We start from the raw sequence: 21,412 nt of genomic DNA on the forward strand, positions 1-21,412 counted from the left end.
TATTATTGCCAAATGATGAGGCGTTATAAGCAAATTTAATGCAATCATACGGTATGTTCCATCTATTAACTATTATCACTATCAATAATTCTAGATGTGTATAAAATTGTAAGCTATTACGGAGCATGACATGACGCCATGATAAATCTCGAATACACCTCGTTTTCCCAAGTCATCTTCTCATTTGGGTATGTTATTTTGACATTTGAATGAACGTCAAAATTGAAGCAAGACTTGGCAGATTTAAAAATACAAAGTAATGTATTATATCATAATGTACAGTGTTACAAAGCTATTAACAATGAATAATGCCTAACAAAAGAATTAGGAAGTCACCCCGGTGAATCCTGGGAGCTTCATTACAAGCTCGAAATATGGTCAGAACTGATATCTGATCCGACCGTCGAACTCTTGATTCGGTATGCAAATGACTCGGCCAGTTCACTGGCGTGCCTAACGCTAAGGCGTGTTCCCTGTTGCCCAACAACTGTGGCTGCTATTCTAGCTGCTAATGCACCCATTCCTTTTAGGTCTGATACACCTCGTAATATACCGTACAAAATACCAGATGCGTATGCATCACCAGCACCACAAGTGTCCACAGGGACACATGGAGAAGGAGGAATATATACAGCTTCTCCTTTGACACCTATGTAAGAGCCTCTTGCCCCATCTGTGACTGAAACTAAGGGAACAAAGTGGCTTAAGTACCTTGTGGTTGACTCTGGGCTTTCCTTTGAAGAGAAGTGGCAAAAAGCTCTGGCTTCGTCACTGTTTGCAAACACGATGTCGGCATAGTTTCCAACAATTTCCCTGAGTGAAATCAGGACAAAAAAAATATTTAGCATATATTATATCTGATGAATGAAACCAAAGGAACTTCATAGTATTGAGATCCTTCATTTCCTTCATATTGATAAACACAAGTCATCATCACATTGAATCAATTTAACATGCGCATCAAATACCTGGTATAAATGAATTACACAAACAGGACTATTCTGAAGGGAATGAAATTCAACTATATCAATACTCTCAAAACGTATATTGACATCTACCTTGACTGAATCTTGTTCCACCTCAATGCTATTAAGCCAAAAATATAGAATTGAGGATGTAAAAGGAAGTCCGAGGGATGAAGACACAATGGCCAAATGAAATGGAAACTGAGTCGTTTCACATTCCCTATGCATGTTTTTCTCTCTAAGACATGCAGTTTTTACTTTTTCTCTCACCTTATTCAGGGACGAGTCTCTAAGACAAGAAAACATTAAGATTCTGAAAAAGAAAGCCGCTCCATTGTTCTTCTTTATACACTTCTATTACCTAATGCTTGGACAAATGTGACATGAAGTTTCCTAGTAAATCAGAAAATCTACTTTGTTTGACGCAGCTGTTTTTGATAGCTTATTTAACTTCACGGATTCTATTAAAAACAAAATTTACCTTGGGGATATCAAAAACTCACATTGAAACAATTTTATGGAGGATACAAATTCAGTTAAACTCAAGTACAACAATCAAAACCATGTAATATTCATACCAGAAGTCATCATAATGTCTCTCAATGCACGTCACATCTGATGCTGTTACTGCAACCAGAGCGCCACTTCTGTGAGCTACTTCACAAGCTTTTGTAATTGTTCTAATTGTATCAGGAAGTTCAAACAAATAGCCTTCAACAATAAATATATTTGTCTTGGAAATAAGGTTAACCAAGCAGGGATCATAGTTGATAGTCGATGATGTACCCTGACACATTCAAAGAGCCAAATATATTAATATCTGATAGTACTAACATCATACACCATATAAGCATGCTACACAGAAGTATTAATTAGTACAAGAACTCATTGTTATTTATGTGGAAAAATTGCTAAGTGCCCTTAAAAAGTAGCAAATAGTTTACAATTTTCACAGACAACTAATGTAATTTACTTTATCACCAGCTCATTGGTGATGTAGGTAAGATGTTAAAAGAACATATTAGGGAAGAGAGATACCACAGAAGTTAAGAATAAATACTAACACCAAGTAGGACTGTATAGTGTTTATAGATATATATATATATATATATATCTAAGTGTTAGTGGGTCCTTTCCCCACAAGAAGTAAAATTCCTTTGAACTTTGTGAGCTTCTTGTTACTCAAAAGCCCCTAACAAATTACAAACCAAACAGTTTATCAACAGAGAGCTTATGCAAGCCTACTACACAATAAAGAATCCAACTTCAATTAATAATTCTTATGTGGAAGGGAAAAATAATATTAAATAATGAAGAAGTACCAGATGCTATTGTCATTCGACATAAAAGCAAAGAAAATTATGCATGAAGTCATAAACCAATAGTTCTGCAAAAATCTAACTAGTTAAGGTTTGATAGCACCCATGAAATATAAATGTTGCTTAACTTGTTCTCTTCATAAAGATAATGTTTAAGAAAAGTGCAAATTTTAAACATGAAAAGACATTAATTTTTATTTCTAATACTTCTTTGAAAGCTGACCTGGTATGCAAGCATCGCGCGTTGAGCATCTGGAGTAGTGAGAACTATCACTGTTCCTGTTGTGCCGTCCTTGATGGGTTCAGAGCAAAATGCCACATTCGCCCGACGCAATTTTGCCCTGTAAAACAAATTAAAGACAGTAGATTTTAAGCTAAATCACAGAACTGCAGTAGCAATGAAAGAAAAGGAAAAATAAAGAAAAGAAGAATATCAATTCTAAAGGATCAAATAGTTCAATGTTTAATACTAAACACGAATGTTAAATCAAACAAAGAAATGTTTTAGGACCCAGATGGAGTTACAACACCAGTATCGTAACAGGAAGACTTTTAATTAATTGGGAATCAGTATAAAATGATAGATCATTTCGAGTCTCAAGCATCAATTAACTGAATGATTACTTTTTCAGCTTGATTCCCTCTTTAGCCTTATTAGAACTTCAAAAAAATTCTTCTCAGTAATTATCAATTGGAAGTTTTTTGCTTTGTTTCCCTTTGCAGAGGGCACCATATTTTAGAACCATTTTTTGTTCTCAATAATCCTCATGAGCTAGGAATTTCTATTGGCAAAAATTGGCAGAGCTTAGTATTGTCTTCTGTTCAAATTATTATTCTAGCAAGAGAGAAAAAGCAAGGGAAGAATAGTGAACTCTGCATCAAACTCAGTCTGGCATTGAGTTCAGATTATAAGTTGAAGTTACAGCTAAAAACAGCAAAATATATAGCATAACATAACTAGTTGACAACCAAATAGTTATAGTGGCAAGAGCAACCTAAGATCATGAGTGGAGGGCGGCAAATTTATGCCCCCCTAATATTTACAACACACAATGAAATTGCATAGCCCCAAAAGAGTTGCCCAAGCTACCAAACAATGGGTTTGTCAAGCTTTGCAAAATCATGCATCAATTTCCAGATGTATTTCTTATTCTTTTGAAAACCATACCTCTAATGCCTAAACAGAAAATTTCCTATTCTTTAGAACACAGTAGATGCCTAACAGTACTTCAGTCTTCCATTCAAGATTGAACTACCACCAACTATTTCTTTCTTAATCATGATTCCGTACCAAGAAAATTCTTTTAAACCTGCACAAGCCACTTTAATAAAGACATTATATATACACAATGGCGACTGCTACTACCATCTTGAATCCCCAGATTCTGGCATTGCCATAAGCATGGCATCCTGATAAAGGGAATAATAACATTGGACTCTACAAGCCATCTAAAGATGCGAATGAAAAAAATTACTTGTTATTTCTCTAGGCTGATGAGTAACCACAAAACACAAAAGATAAACATCGACCAGATGAGGTTATGAAAGTCAAACTGCAAATGCTTTATCTTAATTGCTCCTGACACAACTATAACTCTGAAGGTATCCAATACAAATTTATTCAAACTGAAGGGACTCTGAATCCCTTATTAACATCTTTCCTAAGAAGAAATTAAACCGCCACAACCTCACTACAGAAAGAAGTTTTCCACAAGCTCTTGTAATTAAGTTTTTTAAATAAAAAAAAATCACCAATTCAGCATATTCAAAACAATGCCTAACCTGTAGAAGCCACCCAATGGATCGCTCCCGACGCTGCCCGTCATGGCTACATTTAAAGCTGGGCCACCAATGGGCTTTCCCCCAAGCCTTGCCAAGGCCACCAGACTGTTGGAAAGAGATCCACCAGCAGCAGCCTTATAGCTGCAACCATCCATAGCACGCAAAACCCTGCCCCTCTCTTCATGATTTACAAGCTTCCTCGTTCCCTTCTCTAATCCCAGTCTCTCCAAAAAATCATTGTCAACCATGCCAGAAAAATCTACCTAAAAATACCAGTACAGACACGGAATGCCAAGATAAAATGATTATTATGTATAATACTATAACATCACATGTATATGTATCAAAGTTGGAGATAATTCTCCAATAAATGTGGGAACTATTCAACGGGTATAAGAAATATTGGCACAGAGCCTTCTGGTGAACTGCAACATTTTTATCTCATGCGGCATTTACATCAGCATCAAATAAAAATAACATGAATTTCTGGACCAATTAAACACCTGAGAATCAAACAGTTACAACCCCAAAGAAAAAAATGACAATTCCTTCACATGAATGGAGGTACTACTACAAAAATCAACCATTTTAATGTAAACAAGCACATTCCATGCATAAGATTCTAATAATAAAACCTTCTCGTGAACCCCATCATTATCTTAAACTTAGAACACCCCGGTTTGATATCCGTACTCTACACAAAGTTACTCACAAATGAATCATACCCAAACTATACCACTTAATATCCAAAATGCTCAATGTAGCAACTCAATTCAAATGATGACTCCAAAGACCAATTGTAATGCGAAATCAGCAACCCTTCGCCCATACCACATGGGGGAAAAAAAAAAAATAGAAAGCTTACCAAAGGCGCGAATATAAGAAGAACCAAGATTTGTAATTTGTAAACTTTATAAATATTCTAAATAGCTAGAGCATATAATATTTTTCACAAACAATTTGATTATTATACAGAACTAACAATCCAGCACAAAAGTTCAAAATTTTTATCTGTTATGTAGTACAATTTCTCCTACACGAATTCAAACGAAAATCCAAGCTTTTCATTTGACAAGAAACAAGATTCAAACTTCATAAAAAAAAAAAAAAGAAGCAAAATTACCATAGCCTGGCCCAGGCCTAAGACATCCCATCTCTCAGGCAAGACAGAAGCAGACCCACTGATCTCTTCATCATATTCGTCTCCATCATCATCAGCCTCGCTCTCATCTCCAGCTTCATCATCTTCCTCATAATTATCTCTCCCCAAATCCCCTCCCCCACCATTACTAGCCCAACAAACGGATAAAGACGACGACGAAGACGACGGCGACACCCATAAAAACCCACCTCCCTTTTTCCCCATAAAGCCACCCCTCACCCGTTCTTTGCCAAGAGAAAATTTTCGAAAGACTAGTGCTTGGAGCTTTGTGCGGTGAGGATGGTGGTGATATAAAGAAGAGGGAGGATGATGAAGAGGGAATGTAGGAGAGGAAACAGGAAGAAGAGAGAGAGCCATTTTAGTGATTCTTCTGCGAAGTATTCTTGGATGTAGATTTCGTGTGCGTTATACGTTTGATGATTGACTGCTTCTTTTGGCTTCTCGCTTATGGTGGAGAAGCGTGCATGCCCATCCACAAAAACTTAACGTTCAGTTTGAGCCTTGAGAACCAAAAACAGAAACTACACGCCCTCTCTGTTTTGCGGCATTGAATTTTCAAATGGAGGAAAGGAGGAGGATAACGAAACTCTCTCTCTCTCTCTCTCTCTTTCGCTTCCTTAGCATAAATCAATGCGGTCTATACGTGCCGGCTATTTATATTCTATTTTTCATTTTTTGGGAGAAAAAAAAAAAAAGACAAGAATAAGGTGAAAATTAAGATGAAGAATTTTAATTTACCGGATTTATTTATTTATTTGCTAGTTAATAGGATATATTTTATTTCAGGTGGATTTATTTATTTATTAAAAAATACTGGATTTTTTTCATTTTATTTTTTATTCTTTGAATCGAAACAAATTTAAGTTTTTAAGTCTCTATAATGTTTGCAAAGTAAAATATTTTCAGAAACAAGTAAATCATTTTTTGATGTCCTGCATGGATTCATCAACATCTTTTTCTTTCCTTTATTTTTTATTTTTATCAACATAGTCTCTTTTCTTAGGTAGCGTTAATTTTTTTTTATCTAAAATCTAACTAAACCGGAATTAATTTGAATTCTGAATAAAATTAAATGTCTGAATCTAAATAACATGTTCTTTTTTTGTCTGAATCACTAAAAATATGTATGAATTTTTTTTTAATTTAACAAAATTTGAAAACTACTATTTTTACGTCTATACCCTTATAAATTATAATTGTCAAACAATTGATAACATCTCAAATAACATAAATAATATTTTCATAACATAATCATGCTCAATTGAATATAGCCTTTTAATATTTTAAATTAGTATATGTCAATCAATTCTATTGTTGTTTATGATGTTTTATCTGAAAAATATTCATTAAAAATTATAAAGATAAATAATACTAATTTGAAAAAAAAAATATTCTAGCACTATATTATCATGAGTTATAAAGATGAGTAATAATGCTAATTACTAAACTTATTTGGGTATAGATGAAACTTAATTAATAAAATAATGATATTTTAGAGAATAAATTTTAATGATGTTATTTAAATTTTTTAGATTAAGAAAAAAGCTAAATATATTAGCTTAATAACTCAATAATTTAATTATTGAAAATTTTCGTTAAGTTGAAAAAAATTAATGAATTTACTAACTTAACTGATTATAATTAAGTTATTAAGTCAGACAAAATAAATAGCCCCTTAGTATCTACTTACTGAATGCCTTTTGCTTATTTTTATTCTTTTTCTACTGATTGTTGGAAATTTATTGTATTGTATTCCTAAAGCAGAGTGTATGTATATATTGTGAAGAAACTATTTGACTTTCCTACTCTTTATTTTTTCAATACAAATTAGAGAATATCACTATTACCATATCTAAATATCATAGAATTTATCACTAGTTTTTTTATTCTATCAGATTATAGTCAAATTAGAATCAAATTCGACTATACCTAGATGCTAAGCATATGTTAAGGAAGCAGGGAATATCGAATATATATATATATATATATATATGAGGAGCATGGGGTTTTAGAGGAATTTATTCATCATACTTTTCTTCGGCACCAATTGAAATAATAAGGATTCTTAATTTCATTCATCAAAGATACTTAATTGAAGTTTATATATATATATATATATATATATTTAAAGTTTGTCAGAACTCTTTTTAGATTTCTATTAAGTAGTAGTAAAATAGAAAAAGAAATAGTTGTTATTGAACAGATAAAACTTCTCCCATGAACTTCGAAAATAATTTGAAATTGATGAGATACTTAAATAACTAGAATAAAATTATATTAGTATAAAAGGATTTTGATGATATTTGCTCTACAAAAATTTATATATAAGTGGATTAATTTCTTATAATTTTTTTGTGTGAGTTTATTTTCTTATAAATTTTTGTGCTGGACTTTTGATTTTAAGCTTCTTCATTGAGCTTTAATCGTAAATTTATGTTAACATAAACTTTGAAAAGAACTTTCATTAGAGGTTTTTTGAAAAGTCAAATAGATTTTTTAATTAAAATTATTTTTTAGTTAAATGCTAATTATTTCTTCTCCTTACCCTTGAAAGATGGGATGATCGTGAGTTTTCTCACTTTTATCGTATATTACGACATGACATTTTTAATATATTTATGCACTTAATTTTAATTGTGAGTTTATGACATGATATATATTTCTATAATATTAAAAGAAAACATATTTCACATTTTTAGTCGCAATAAATAGAAATAAGTTTAAAGTAGAAAATTAGTATATGTAGCTAATTTGGATTTATCAAGGTAACTTGACTTTTTCCTTTTCTCGATTGGAAAGGAGATCAGATAATTAAAAAGAAAAGAAAATTAGAAAATAAAAAAGGAAAAGGCACGAAGCAACCCATGGCGATGGGAATGGAACTTGGACACATCACCGCCACAAATCACCGGGCAATCTAAGCCGTCGCTTATACCGAGAAGACTTTTCTTGATTATTTATTTATTATTAAACTTTGTAATGAAAGCTTCACCAAAAAATAAAAAAAAAATAGATGGTGACAATTTGATTCTTCGCCGTCGCACTAAATAGAGGAGAAAATTAATTTTTTTTCTTCGTTTTTATAATTTATTAAAAAACGAGAGTTGATTAACTGTGACAAGTTAACTAAAGAAATCTTCCTTTAGTAAATCATTTATTAAGAAAAATTGACTGAAAGTGAAAAATAATAATAATAACTTAACCCACACACATACCATTATACCTACAATAATCAATCATATTATTGGTATTCTATAATAGGTCGTATGGTAAGATATAAATTGGGTGAATTTGTGGCTATTGTTAATTTATGTAGACATGTAAAAAATAATAATAGATCCCATCTGTTAATGAAGTGAATATAAATTCATTTGTAAGAGGTGATACTTATGATAAAAGAAAATAAAGAAGGTAGAAATATCTGCTTTAGCCTTTTGGTAGGTTAGGTTAATATATAAGAATGTCTGCTCGCAAAGCTTGGACGGTAATTGATGGGCTTGGTGGACTCTTTCGTATCCTGACCGGATCATTTAAGCCCGTAGCAGCTAGTGGACCCACGTGGCTCCCCTTGAATGGCCCACTTGTGCATATATGTTCTCGACCATGCCTCCCAACAAATCGTGATCTTGCTAATGTATTTACGATTCTGAAGAAGCTTCCTCATCTCTTCCCCACCTAGGCTAATATTTTAAAAAGATTTCATTTTGTAAGGAAAAAAAAAAAAACCTAAAATAACAAAATTGTTACTTTTTATTTTATTTATTTTCTTAAAATATGGAGGGGTGAGCAAAGACCCATCAATATTTAACCTCCTATTTCATTTAGAAGTTAAGATTCGAATTCCTTAAAATTTTAACCAACTAAATAAAAGTACTTAATTAAATATCAAGGATGAGAAAATTAATTTTAAATTAACTGGAGGCTTGGCCGTAAAGTTAATAACGTACTTATGAGTACTATTGCGGTGCTAAGAAAACATTAAAATTTGATTGCTTCTGGTTAATCGATGTGGATTTAATGACAAATTAGGATAAATTACTGTTGATTTTATTCTATCAACGAAAATATTGATCTTAACCCACAAATTTTCACTATCACACATAAATATATTAGAGATACTCTATTAATCATACAATAAGAAATTATATTATGATAAATATAAATTTATTTTAAAAAATTATTATATAAATAGTGATGATATTAAATTTAATTCGGCTTATCGTATATATATTAATTAATTATATTATCTCGGATATAATATAAAATTATTTTTGTCACGCAACTCACACCCGTACCTCCCCATCATCCCAAGCCACATGTACGTTCTAGATTCAAAAAACTGCGACACAGCAATACATAGAGCTCACCCAATACAAACTGACCAATCAAAATCTGTATTGTTTTCATTTGATTCAAAGCTCTTCACGAGCACTGTCTTCTCGCCAGAATTAACGAGACAGTGGTGGAAGAAAGAGAAATAAACAAAATTCAGGTGCGCGATCGATCGCAGCTCTATAAATTTTTATATTAATTTTTGCTTCGTCATTTTGTGTTTTACTAAATCTGAAAACTTATTCTTATTTCTCTCGTTTTATTTTGTTCCACTATTTTTACAGAATTTTGGAGGTAATTCGCATTACATTTGTAAGAGCTGTATTGTGAATTTCTGTAAAATCTAATGAATTATGAGTTATTTTTTTGAAATTTTATTTAAAACTGTAAAATTCTGTGGAACTTTTACTGCTATTGAAGTAGATTTGAGCCGTTTGATCCCTTCTTGCTGATTGTTCGGAAGCTGTGAATAAAATCTCGTTTCTTTTATTATTATTATTTTTTCTGAGGTGAAGTAAGTAAGTCTCGAATTAGATTCACTTGAATTTGACTTGTTTGAGTTTATTATGGTTATTTTATTTTTCTCCTATTTGCAGGTATTTGAATTGGAGTAATTTTGTGAGGTTTTGAGTATTTTAGCATCAATGGACCATGCTGAACTTACCACAGAGCAGGTTAGTGATGTGATTTAATCTGTTGATTTGCTTGCTTTATTATCGTCAATGATTGCACATTACCATACTATAGGCATTTACATTTTTTATGTGTTCTGATTTTGTCAGAACGAACCAAATGTGCTCTTTTTTTTTCTAATTATAACATTTTATCTACACTCTTGTGAAATCAAATTATCAGCTGTCTAGTACAAGTGAGTAGGTGATTGACAAACGTTAGTCACCAATTTAAAGTGGGTACGTACCGAACAGTTTAGTTGTTGTGCTTTCAGATAAGCAGAAGCACAAAAAGGCTTCTTTATAAAAGGAAAGCGTGAGTAACAAGTAAGAGATGGTTTGTAGTTGTGTTCATTACAAACTGTTTTCTGTTATGCCGCTGGTGAGCACACCGAACAGCAAGGTTTCCACACTTTTCAAGCAAGTGCAAGCTCCCAGAATTTTAAAGAAACGAGTGAATGGCAAGAGAGAATAGAGAGAAAATTTCAGAGAAGAAGAAGAAACTGAGTCCAGAATTTTATATATCCCCCATCAAATACAACCATGGAAATACTTATAGCAGCAAGAATATGCTCACAGCTGTCAAAACTAAATAACAACCTCTCTCTATAACAAAAAATTATTCTCTAAATAGCTAAAGCCGTTAGAAACCGAATCCTCTGCTCATATATGCTCAGTGTGTGTAATCCTTGAACCATTTGGGAGGCTTCCTTACGCGACTTGGCTTGATGTTATCTTGGGGTCGGTTTTGGATAGCCTCACTTGAGTTTGCCTGGGCCTTTTCCTCGCTATTGATAGAGCTAGCTGAGTTGGGCTTGTCTAACTGTAATATTGGGGTTGTATCACCCTCCACTCCTTGAGGAATCACCTTGTCCTCAAGGTGAAAATTCGGGTACTGCTTAGTGAATTCAGAAAGAGCTTCCCATGTTGCATTCTCAGGAGCACAATCCTGCCACTGCACTAAAATTTGGGATTGTGGGATGCCATGAACCAACACTTGACGTTGAGCACAAATAGCAATGGGAATAGACATAGGCTGGTTATTGTAAGACTCGCTAGGTAGTGAATGAACTTGTGAGGCATCCTGACCATGAAACGGTTTAAGAAGTGAGATGTGAAAGACTGGATGAATCTTAGAGTCAGGAGGTAAATCCAAGCGATAGGCACAGCGCCAATACGCTCCGTTACTCGAAAAGGACCATAATATCGCTTCGCTAGCTTGTTGGATAATTTGTTTGCAACTGATATTTGCCGATAAGGCTGCAACTTAACCAAAACTTGATCCCCGACCTGAAGCTCTAGCTCACGGCGATGAGCATTAGCCTTTTGCTGCATTCTATGTTGAGCTGCTCGCAAGTTGGTTTTCAAGGCTGTTAGAAGGGCATCACGTTCCAGCAGCAATTCATCAAGTGCTTGGATTGAAGTAGAGCTCCCGGTATCGGAAGGGATTACAGGTGGCTCACGACCATACAAGGCCTTAAAAGGAGACATTTGGATGCTTGTATGAAAGCTAGTGTTGTAAGAAAACTCAGCCCAGCCTAAATAATCGAACCACAATGTCAGTTTCGCTTGTGTGAATACTCGCAAATACTGCTCGAGTCCTCGATTAACAACCTCTGACTGGCCATCCGTTTGAGGATGATATGCTGTACTATGCTTCAATGTGGTACCCTTAACTCAAAGAGTTTCTTCCAAAAGCTACTAAGAAAGATAGAGTCACGATCTGAAATTATGGTACGGGGAAAACCATGGTGCCTAACAACCATATCAGTGAATAAAACGGCTGTTTTGCTTGCTGTAAAGTGTGTGGGTAGAGCACCAAAATGAGCTGATTTTGTCAATCGGTCAACAACAACTAAGATAACAGTGAACCCATGGGAAAATGGTAAACCTGTAATGAAATCCATGGTAACTTCCTCCCAAACTAGTGAAGGTATAGGCAAGGGTTGAAGGAGTCCAGCTGGTGCCTGAGTAGAGTATTTTGTTTGCTGACACAATAAACAAGAGGCAACAAATAACTCCACATCCTTGCGCATATTTGGCCAATAAAAGAGAGTGGATAGACGAACTAATGTCCGCTTGACTCCGGCATGACCTGCGACTGGTGTGGCATGAAATTCTTGTAATAAAGAAGGCTTCAAAACAGAGTGAGAGCTGATGAAGAACCTGTTTTTGAACCGTAGGATTCCATCCGAGACCGAATATGGATACATTACAGAACCAGAGGAATACTTCTGATGGAGAGCTAAGAGATCCGGTAAGGACTGATTTTCCGCACGAAGAATAAAGAGGAATTCAGGAATAGGGCAGCTAGCAAGTAACATAGTAGCAGGATAATGGTCATATAATTCAGGGACATCAACTTGATGTACTCTGGATAAGGCATCAGCTGCACTATTAGTTCGACCCGGCTTATATTCAACCCTGAAATGATACCCCAGTAATTTACGAACATAAAATTGTTGCTCTGGAGTTTGGATAACCTGCTGAAGGAGCTCTCGAATACTTTTCTGGTCAGTTCGGATAATAAAGAAATGGCCTAACAAGTATTGTCTCCACTTATGTACTGCTTCGGCAATGGCATGAAGTTCTTTGATATAAGTAGAAGCGACAAGCATGCGAGGACCCAATTTTCGGCTAAAATAAGCAATAGGATGATCAGCTTGCATCAGTACGGCTCCAATACCAACATTCGAGGCATCCGTCTCAATAACAAAATCCAATTGAAAATCTGGCAAGCGAAGGACTGGTGCTGCACTCATGGCTTGTTTTAAGGCAGCAAAGGCCGTGTCAGCTGCGGAGGACCAATGGAAACAATCCTTCCGCAATAAATCTGTGAGAGGGGCAGCAATGGAAGCATATCCTTTAATAAAGCGACGATAGTAGCCTGTGAGACCCAAGAATCCTCGCAATTGTTTTGTGGTAGACGGCGTAGGCCAATTAGACATGACCACCAACTTGTGAGGATCAGCCTTAACTCCAGAAGAGGAAACAATATGGCCGAGATATTCAATGTTATCTTGGCAAAAAAAACACTTTGAGAGCTTCACAAAAAAATGATTAGTATGAAGACAATCAAATACTCTATGTAAATGCTCAAAATGGTCTTCTAAAGAAGTGCTGTACACTAAGATATCGTCAAAGAAAACGATCACAAACTTACGGAGATAAGGAGCAAAGAGCCTATTCATTGTCGCTTGAAATGTGGAAGGGGCATTAGAGAGTCCAAAAGGCATAACAAGGAACTCAAAATGCCCATCATGAGTCCGAAAGGCTGTTTTATAAATATCTCTGTCACATACTCGTATTTGATGGTACCCCGCTCGCAAATCCAGCTTACTAAAAATACAAGCACCACCAAGCTCGTCTAATAACTCATCAGTAGTTGGTATCGGAAATTTGTCTTTAATTGTTACCGCGTTCAAGGCTCGGTAATCTACACAAAAACGATAGGAGCCATCTTTCTTTTTAACCAGCAACACAGGTGAAGAGAATGGGCTCTGACTTGGGCGAATAATGCCTTGATCAAGCATTTCTGTAATTAGTCTCTCCATTTCGGCTTTTTGGAAGTGAGGATAACGGTATGGGCGAACATTGACAGGTTTAGTATTTGGGAGAAGATGAATGTGATGGTCAATAAGTCTATGAGGAGGTAGGGAAGATGGAGTGTGAAATAATTGCTCATATTGATGAAGAAGGGCAAGTACAGGAGATGGCAAATCGGGTGGGAAGTCAAACTTAGCAGCAGTGGTTGGAACAGAGAGGGTATCCTGCGCGTCTGTGGTAGTATGCAACTGGAAAAATTCAAAGAGGCCGTGGATTTGATCATGGGACATGAGGGCTTGTAATTGATGAAAAGAAATCGGTCTTGGAGACAAGGAGAGATCACCTCGCAGGAAGACAGGAGAGCCATTATAGAAAAATTCCATTGACAATGCCGCATAGTCATGAGAGACTTTGCCAAGTAGCTGTAACCATTGAATTCCGAGGACAATATCCGGTCCCTCAATAGGAAGAACATAAAGGTCGATGTAGAAAACATGGCCTTGCATAGATAAGGCGACTTGGGAACAAACATATCGACAAACTAAAGAATCACCATTACCGATATATACCCGGAATGTGGTAGTGTCTTGTACTGCTAACCCCAAAACTTCAGCCACAGCGGGTTTAATAAAATTATGAGTGCTACCACTATCGATAAGTACTTGCACGGGCTGTTGATTAATTTCACCAAGGAGTCGTAGAGAGCGAGGAGTATTTTGGCCCGCTAATGCATTTAAACTGGAGATATCACCAGTTATAATAGTTTCCTCAACAACATCGGAGATCTCAGAATTAATTGGTGGACCCATCGCCTCGTCAACATCCTCTGTTCCTAATAGAAGCAGAAACTTACTACGGCATCTATGAGAGTTGCTCCACTTCTGGTCGCAATTGTAGCAGAGTCCTTTCTCCCTTTTTTCACGAAGTTCTTAAGGAGAAAGACGCTTAATAGGTAGAGATGGCGTTGGTAAAAGTGGAGGTAAAGTGGACGGGGCAGGTTGAGGTGGGTTGATGGCAGGGGCACTTGCAGGGCTGTGATTGGTTGTAGTAGGGTGAAAGGATGGTGTGGTGGTTTTGTGGGTCCACTTAGACCAAGGTCTGGACGTAACTTTACTCTCATCTCCACGTGCTTCAAACATACGAGCTAGTGCAAATGCCTCCATCAACGAGGAAGGCCGTGACAGCAACAGCTCGCGACGAATATCCACTCGCAACCCCGTGATAAAAAATGAGATAAGGAGAGGCTCGGAAATACCTGTGACTTTATTCATGAGGTCCTCAAACTCAGTTTGAAATTCTGCCACACTTGATTTCTGAGTAAGTTTTGATAGATTGCCTTGGTGGTCCTCGTACAGGGAAGCTCCGAAACGAAACTTCAGATTTTGAAGAAAATCCTTCCAACTGGTAAGAAGATCATTCGCCTTCATCCATTGGTACCAAGCCGAAGCGCGACCTTCCAAATGAAAAGACACGATGCGGAGACGAAGAGCTTCGGATGTGCCATGGAAATCAAAATACTCATTGATGCGAAAAGCCCAACCGTTTGGGTCAGTTCCATCAAATTTTGGGACCTCGAGTTTCATTGTTCGCAAGAGAGGATTGGAGTCATGGGTGCCCGATGAACCATCAGATATATGTGGAAACGGGGGTGGATTCGAAAGTCCATTTGTTGGACCGGAAGGTAACCCCTTGATCTGAGAACGCAAGTCCTCCAAGCGAGAATCCACGGTAAGCATGTATTGTTGCAGCGTGTGATGAACTGCGACCGTTTGACTATCAAGTTTTGTTTGTAAAGCTTTAATGGCATCTAGAATCTCCGAATCAGCCATGATGAGCAAATAGCAATGAAAGCACCAATGTTATGCCGCTGGTGAGCACACCGAACAGCAAGGTTTCCACACTTTTCAAGCAAGTGCAAGCTCCCAGAATTTTAAAGAAACGAGTGAATGGCAAGAGAGAATAGAGAGAAAATTTCAGAGAAGAAGAAGAAACTGAGTCCAGAATTTTATATATCCCCCATCAAATACAACCATGGAAATACTTATAGCAGCAAGAATATGCTCACAGCTGTCAAAACTAAATAACAACCTCTCTCTATAACAAAAAATTATTCTCTAAATAGCTAAAGCCGTTAGAAACCAAATCCTCTGCTCATATATGCTCAGTGTGTGTAATCCTTGAACCATTTGGGAGGCTTCCTTACGCGACTTGGCTTGATGTTATCTTGGGGTCGGTTTTGGATAGCCTCACTTGAGTTTGCCTGGGCCTTTTCCTCGCTATTGATAGAGCTAGCTGAGTTGGGCTTGTCTAACTGTAATATTGGGGTTGTATCATTTTCTTTCTGGGAACATGAAGTATTGGAAGTTGGCTTAATCTGGTAAATGTATTTGTTGTTGTTACTAGTTAGTTTTAGTTGGTGTTTGTTCAGAAATGAAAGTGAAAGGAAATGGTAGATTAGTCCTGCTCAATAATGCTAGTGTGTTTACTTGATGATGGCTAATGTAGCCGGATTCTATTTGCCGCTATGTTTAGTTTTTCTTGACTTTTGATGATTGTATTTTTGTTGAAATATTGTGTGATTTTGAAAAAAAAAATGTTTTCTTGTTACAACGGATTTAATTTAGTCAATCTGGATTTTGGTTAACATCTTCTTTTGTTCCATAGGTTCTGAAGAGGGACATCCCATGGGAGACCTACATGACAACGAAGCTGATTTCAGGAACAGGGCTTCAGCTGTTAAGACGATATGATAACAGATCAGAAAGTCACCGGGCTCAATTGCTGGATGATGTAATGTTGCATGGCTCTTATATGTTCCATTCGTTTAAAATGTACCAGAAAGCTAATTTTGATGCCTGTTACAACTTTAGTAGAAGATTGATATGACTTACCATTTTAAATAGTCAGTAATGTTATTGACGAGTTAATTGACTCTTACAGGATGGTCCATCTTATGTCCGGGTGTTTGTTAGCATTTTAAGAGACATATATAAGGAAGAAACAGTGGAATATGTTCTGGCTTTAATTGATGAGATGCTGACAGGTAAGCGGAATGATTATGGTCTTTTGGATAGAATATGTACACTAGACAATTTACCTCTTTTCATTTCCTTTGTCAGCCAATCCAAAGAGAGCCAGATTATTCCATGATAAATCTCTTGCAAGTGAAGATACTTACGAACCTTTCTTAAGTTAAGTACTTATGCAAAATTGTTAGAATTTGAAATCATTGATCCTTTTACAGTTTATATCTTATCTTCTTTTCTTAACTAAAACGATATGTTATCTTTTCCAATTTCAGATTGCTGTGGAAAGGTAATTGGTTCATACAAGAAAAGAGCTGTAAGATATTAGCTTCGATTGTAAGGTACTTAAAACATGATCCATTTGCTCAAAGGTGCAATAGTTTGGAGGTTGGTATATTTTGTTACATTCAGTTACTGATTGTGCAATATTTTCCGTAATCATAGTGCTAGGCCAAAACCACAGGATCGCTTTTTTGCTAATGGGGAAGCCTCAAATTCAAAAAGCAAATCCACTACCATTGATGATGTTTTAAAATTATTGGTTGAATGGCTTTGTGCACAGGTTAGTATGTGGCTAGTTCCATACTTTGTCTTTCCTTCTCTCTTTCTTTCTTTCTGAAAAATTTGGGCCTCGGTTAGTGTTGGTTAAGGAACTATCAGGAAATTGAAAGCCTTCTTTAATGATGCATAAAAGAAGTTTGACGGAAAAATTGACTTAGTGTGCAAAAAAATTGAACATAAGGTTTTTAAATTCTTTATGGTGTTTATTTGGAACCTTCACCAGTAACTTGCCTTTTTAATAATATTATGTTGCATAGCCTTTCCAGACACTAGTTTTCTTTTCAATTTTCCATTTTTTGTTTTGTTTTGTTTAGTAGTTAGGGGCATTCTCAGGCTTGGTATGGACTTTACAGAAATCACTGGGTCTTTAAGAATAGGAGAACAAGAATTTTATACACGTTGATATAGTGCTCGAAATTTGAGTGGTATAGATGTTCAGATTCTGAGCTCATTTAGGATCTTCTAATAATCCTGATCCTAGGTGTGATATTGAGAGTCTATCTTTCCTCTTTTTTTTTTCCTTAGCCTTTCGCATCAAGTTTTTGCTCTTAAATATCAAATTGATCATGGACAAACCTTAATTCAACAGTCCTATCTTTCTGCCAAATCTTGTTTTTTCCTTCTTAATTGATGTTGGAATATCAATCCTAAAGTCAGGTTTAATTGCCTGCATATTTCTTCTTGTTTTCAGCTCTTTGATTCTCATATTCTACATCTATTATCCCTAGCCCATTGAATGGTTGTTGTATTTTTGCTGGAACCGTTGCACTCTTTTATTTATTTATTTTTCTCTAATTAAAGTAATGTTGATATTTTACCACTCTTTTATAACTCTGGACTAGGTGAGAAATGCTTTTCTACGTAGAGTGCTTTGAAGTCTTGCATTTTCCTTTTAATGAATGCTCCATTTGTGTTTTTGCAATTACATTTTCAATATCAGTTGGTAGGTACGTTTTTCTGTGATGGTATTGTCATACATGATAGTCCTGATGCCCTACATTGTGTGTAGCTGAAGAAGCCTTCCCATCCTAGTCGTGGCGTTCCAGTTGCTATCAATTGCCTTGCAGCATTACTGAAGGAACCTATGGTGAGATCTTCGTTCGTTCAAGCAGATGGGGTGAAGTTGTTGACCCCTTTAATTTCACCTGCATCCACGCAGCAATCTATCCAGGTAATATTTCATATTCTAGATAGCTAATTTATATGTAGTTCAACACATAAGTGGGCACCCAATCCTGCAATTTTTTTTTTTGTTTTTGGTGGGGGGGGGGGGGGGGGGTTCAATTGCCGACCCTGCTAGTTAGCAGGTGCCATGCTGGGTTAGAATTTTGGTAAAACTCAGCATTTTTGTCCTGCAACCTTTTACTTCTGAACTCATAAATGAAATTCTCATTTCACTTGGTGAGCAAAACATTAATTGAATAACGGAATTATGTTATTGACATCTTTTTTTTTTCCTCCTTGTAACAGCTTCTTTATGAAACATGTCTCTGCGTCTGGCTCTTGTCTTACTATGAACCTGCAGTGGAGTACTTGGCAACTACTAGAACCCTGCCACGACTAATAGATGTTGTTAAGAGTTCCACAAAGGAGAAGGTGAGATCTAGTTTCTTGGTAGTATTTAATGTTAGTAAAGGCTCACTGCTGCACAAGATGAGTGTCATCCACTTGAATACTATTAACTTGTTATGCATACATATATATAAATATATATATTGGCTTGTGGTAGAAGTAGGCTATTTTCTTATCCAAAAGAATTCGTTCCTTTGTTCATATGGTTATTGAGATAGGCTTATCCTGCTAGGTTGTCAGGGTGGTGGTCTTGATCCTTAGGAACTTGCTTCCCAAAGGTAATTTTGCTGCTCAGATGATAGACCTTGGACTACCTCAAGTTGTTCAAAGTTTAAAAGCACAAGCATGGAGTGATGAGGTAAGAGAAGTTGCTCGCTGTTTAGTTTTTCTTTTTCGGCTGATTGCATAATTATTTAGTTAATAGATCGAGTAAAATTAAGGGAGTTGATGGCGCTGTTTGCTACTGATTGGTGCATTTGGTAATCATTTTATATGGATTTAAAATTTACTTCAGCTTCTGTGAAGTATGGTGTGGTAGAATAGTCAGTTGCTTGTGTGATGACAAAAACTACTGTTATGTTTGTTCATTATATGAATATTAGTGTTGTTTTGGTGCATAATTGATGATAGAAGGTATGCTTACCAGAGTCTTTTTACCCCATACTTGGGATCGGCTAGTCAATTATGATTTTGATACCATTACGCCCTATTATTCCTTTGTTCAGCATGGAATAATTTTGTTGCAATCCACACTTTGATTGAAGCTCTGGCCGGCGAAAGTGGTGGCTACTATTGCACGGACCTACACTATCTTTGACAACTTAACACATTTATCCTAGGACAATGTTACCTCTAATGGCTGACAAATGCCTGCTTTATTTAATTCTCAAGCACCTGTCATCTGAGCAATGTTAACTCAATTAATTGTGCCTTTTTTATTACCACATTTTCTTTGGCCTTGAACCATTCAATTTTGCCAAGGCTTGACTCTTTTTCCTCATGATGAACTGAAGCTGTATACTGCTTTTGTGGAATCTTGGTATCCAACACAAAATGAAGATTTGAGCCTTCAAACTTATAATGGAAGATATTAGATTGAGTTTGGGTGGCTCCTGAATAATGCCAAAAAGAATTGAGTCTTGACCACCATTGCTGAATTTTGTTTAACCTTTAACACAATGATGACATCATCTTGCCACATTTACATATAATAGATTTCAATATCTTCTTAGGATTTACTAGAGGGTCTGAATCAACTGGAAGAAGGTTTGAAGGACAATATTAAGAGATTGAGTTCTTTCGACAAGTACAAGCAAGAAGTCCTCCTTGGCCATCTCGACTGGTCCCCCATGCACAAAGATCCCCTATTCTGGCGTGATAATATCACAAACTTTGAAGAAAATGATTTCCAGGTATATCTTTTCCCCATGGACAGTGTTTCTAGTTTTTATTTTTCATTTTTCTGCTTTAACTTCACTGAGTGACTCGGCATCATTTTGTATACAGAAATACAAAGTTTCTGTAATACTAATGGATAATCTTCTCTCTCAGATTCTAAGGGTTCTCTTAACAATTTTGGATACATCCAGTGATCCACGAGCTCTTGCTGTCGCTTGCTTTGATCTGTCACAGTTTATCCAGTACCATCCAGCTGGGCGGGTCATTGTGACGGACCTCAAAGCCAAGGAACGGGTGATGAAATTGATGAACCATGAGAATACCGAGGTTACCAAGAGCGCCTTACTCTGCATCCAAAGGCTTTTCCTAGGCGCAAAGTACGCGAGCTTTTTGCAGGCCTGAATTCTCTTTCTATGGGGTCCAGAATTGTTTACAAAGGAAATGCTTGTAATGATTTGATTCCAGTTTGGCTGTGCTTAGGTTGTTTATTTATTTATCAATCATTGGAGGAATTTATGAATCAGGGGAACTCGTCTGTTGGATTTTTTTAAGTACTGTGAAGAATTAGTTGATTTTTTACCATATTTTGGAAATTTATTTTGTTTTTGAGACGAGGAATAAATTGATACCATCTGTACTGACCTTTGATATGAAAACTACTCGAGCGCATGATATATATCTGTTTTTGTTCATTTCTGTATCTAGCTGCTGACTGAAGCTGGATTTTCAGGCTCGTCATTATCATCTATTCTTTTGAAGTTGCAAAATGAATTCTCAATATTTTCAGGGGAAATGCTTATAATTAGCGCGGAATTAAACATTGATTGTGTACTGTATACTTCCAAAAGGCAATTTATTTCCATTGATTTGAGTAAACTAAATCTCCGTGATGGTAGCACTTTTTTAATCACTTATTAAAGAATTCTTTGAAAATTTGATGATTGTTGTTGAAAACATTTACTAATTGTAAATGCGTTAAAAATTATTTGATTCATTTAGTATCACTAATAGTGATTTAATTTTTCATCTTGATTGAACGATGAATTTTGTATTAATCCGGAAAAGTGCAACTGTTACT

General features: G+C 35.9%; 2 protein-coding genes across 3 annotated transcripts; one reads left to right on the forward strand and one right to left on the reverse strand.

Moving 5' to 3' along the window:
• Window positions 1-242: 242 nt before the first annotated feature.
• Window positions 243-5,858, reverse strand: LOC102630172 (uncharacterized). Its single transcript, XM_006484540.4, has 5 exons — window positions 5,190-5,858; window positions 4,067-4,329; window positions 2,508-2,625; window positions 1,544-1,752; window positions 243-813 (listed from the first exon to the last, which is right to left on the reverse strand). The coding sequence occupies exons 1-5, from the start codon at window positions 5,583-5,585 to the stop codon at window positions 360-362; spliced, it is 1,440 nt and encodes a 479-aa protein (XP_006484603.1). The 5' UTR covers window positions 5,586-5,858; the 3' UTR covers window positions 243-359.
• A 3,698-nt stretch (window positions 5,859-9,556) lies between these two features.
• LOC102631270 (V-type proton ATPase subunit H) lies at window positions 9,557-21,026 on the forward strand. Of its 2 annotated transcripts, XM_052440082.1 has the most exons (13): window positions 9,582-9,720; window positions 9,845-9,854; window positions 10,157-10,234; window positions 16,442-16,567; window positions 16,718-16,820; window positions 16,897-16,967; window positions 17,077-17,144; window positions 17,248-17,365; window positions 18,374-18,535; window positions 18,835-18,960; window positions 19,169-19,294; window positions 20,169-20,348; window positions 20,488-21,026. In XM_052440082.1, the coding sequence occupies exons 3-13, from the start codon at window positions 10,205-10,207 to the stop codon at window positions 20,734-20,736; spliced, it is 1,359 nt and encodes a 452-aa protein (XP_052296042.1). In that variant the 5' UTR covers window positions 9,582-9,720; window positions 9,845-9,854; window positions 10,157-10,204; the 3' UTR covers window positions 20,737-21,026. The 2 variants fall into 2 exon arrangements, with proteins under 2 accessions (XP_052296041.1, XP_052296042.1); XM_052440081.1 differs by lacking the exon at window positions 9,845-9,854 and having other exon boundaries at window positions 9,557-9,720.
• The last annotated feature ends 386 nt before the right edge of the window (window positions 21,027-21,412 follow it).

This window comes from Citrus sinensis, chromosome 4, assembly GCF_022201045.2.
Source record: "Citrus sinensis cultivar Valencia sweet orange chromosome 4, DVS_A1.0, whole genome shotgun sequence".
Taxonomy (NCBI): Eukaryota; Viridiplantae; Streptophyta; class Magnoliopsida; order Sapindales; family Rutaceae; genus Citrus; species Citrus sinensis.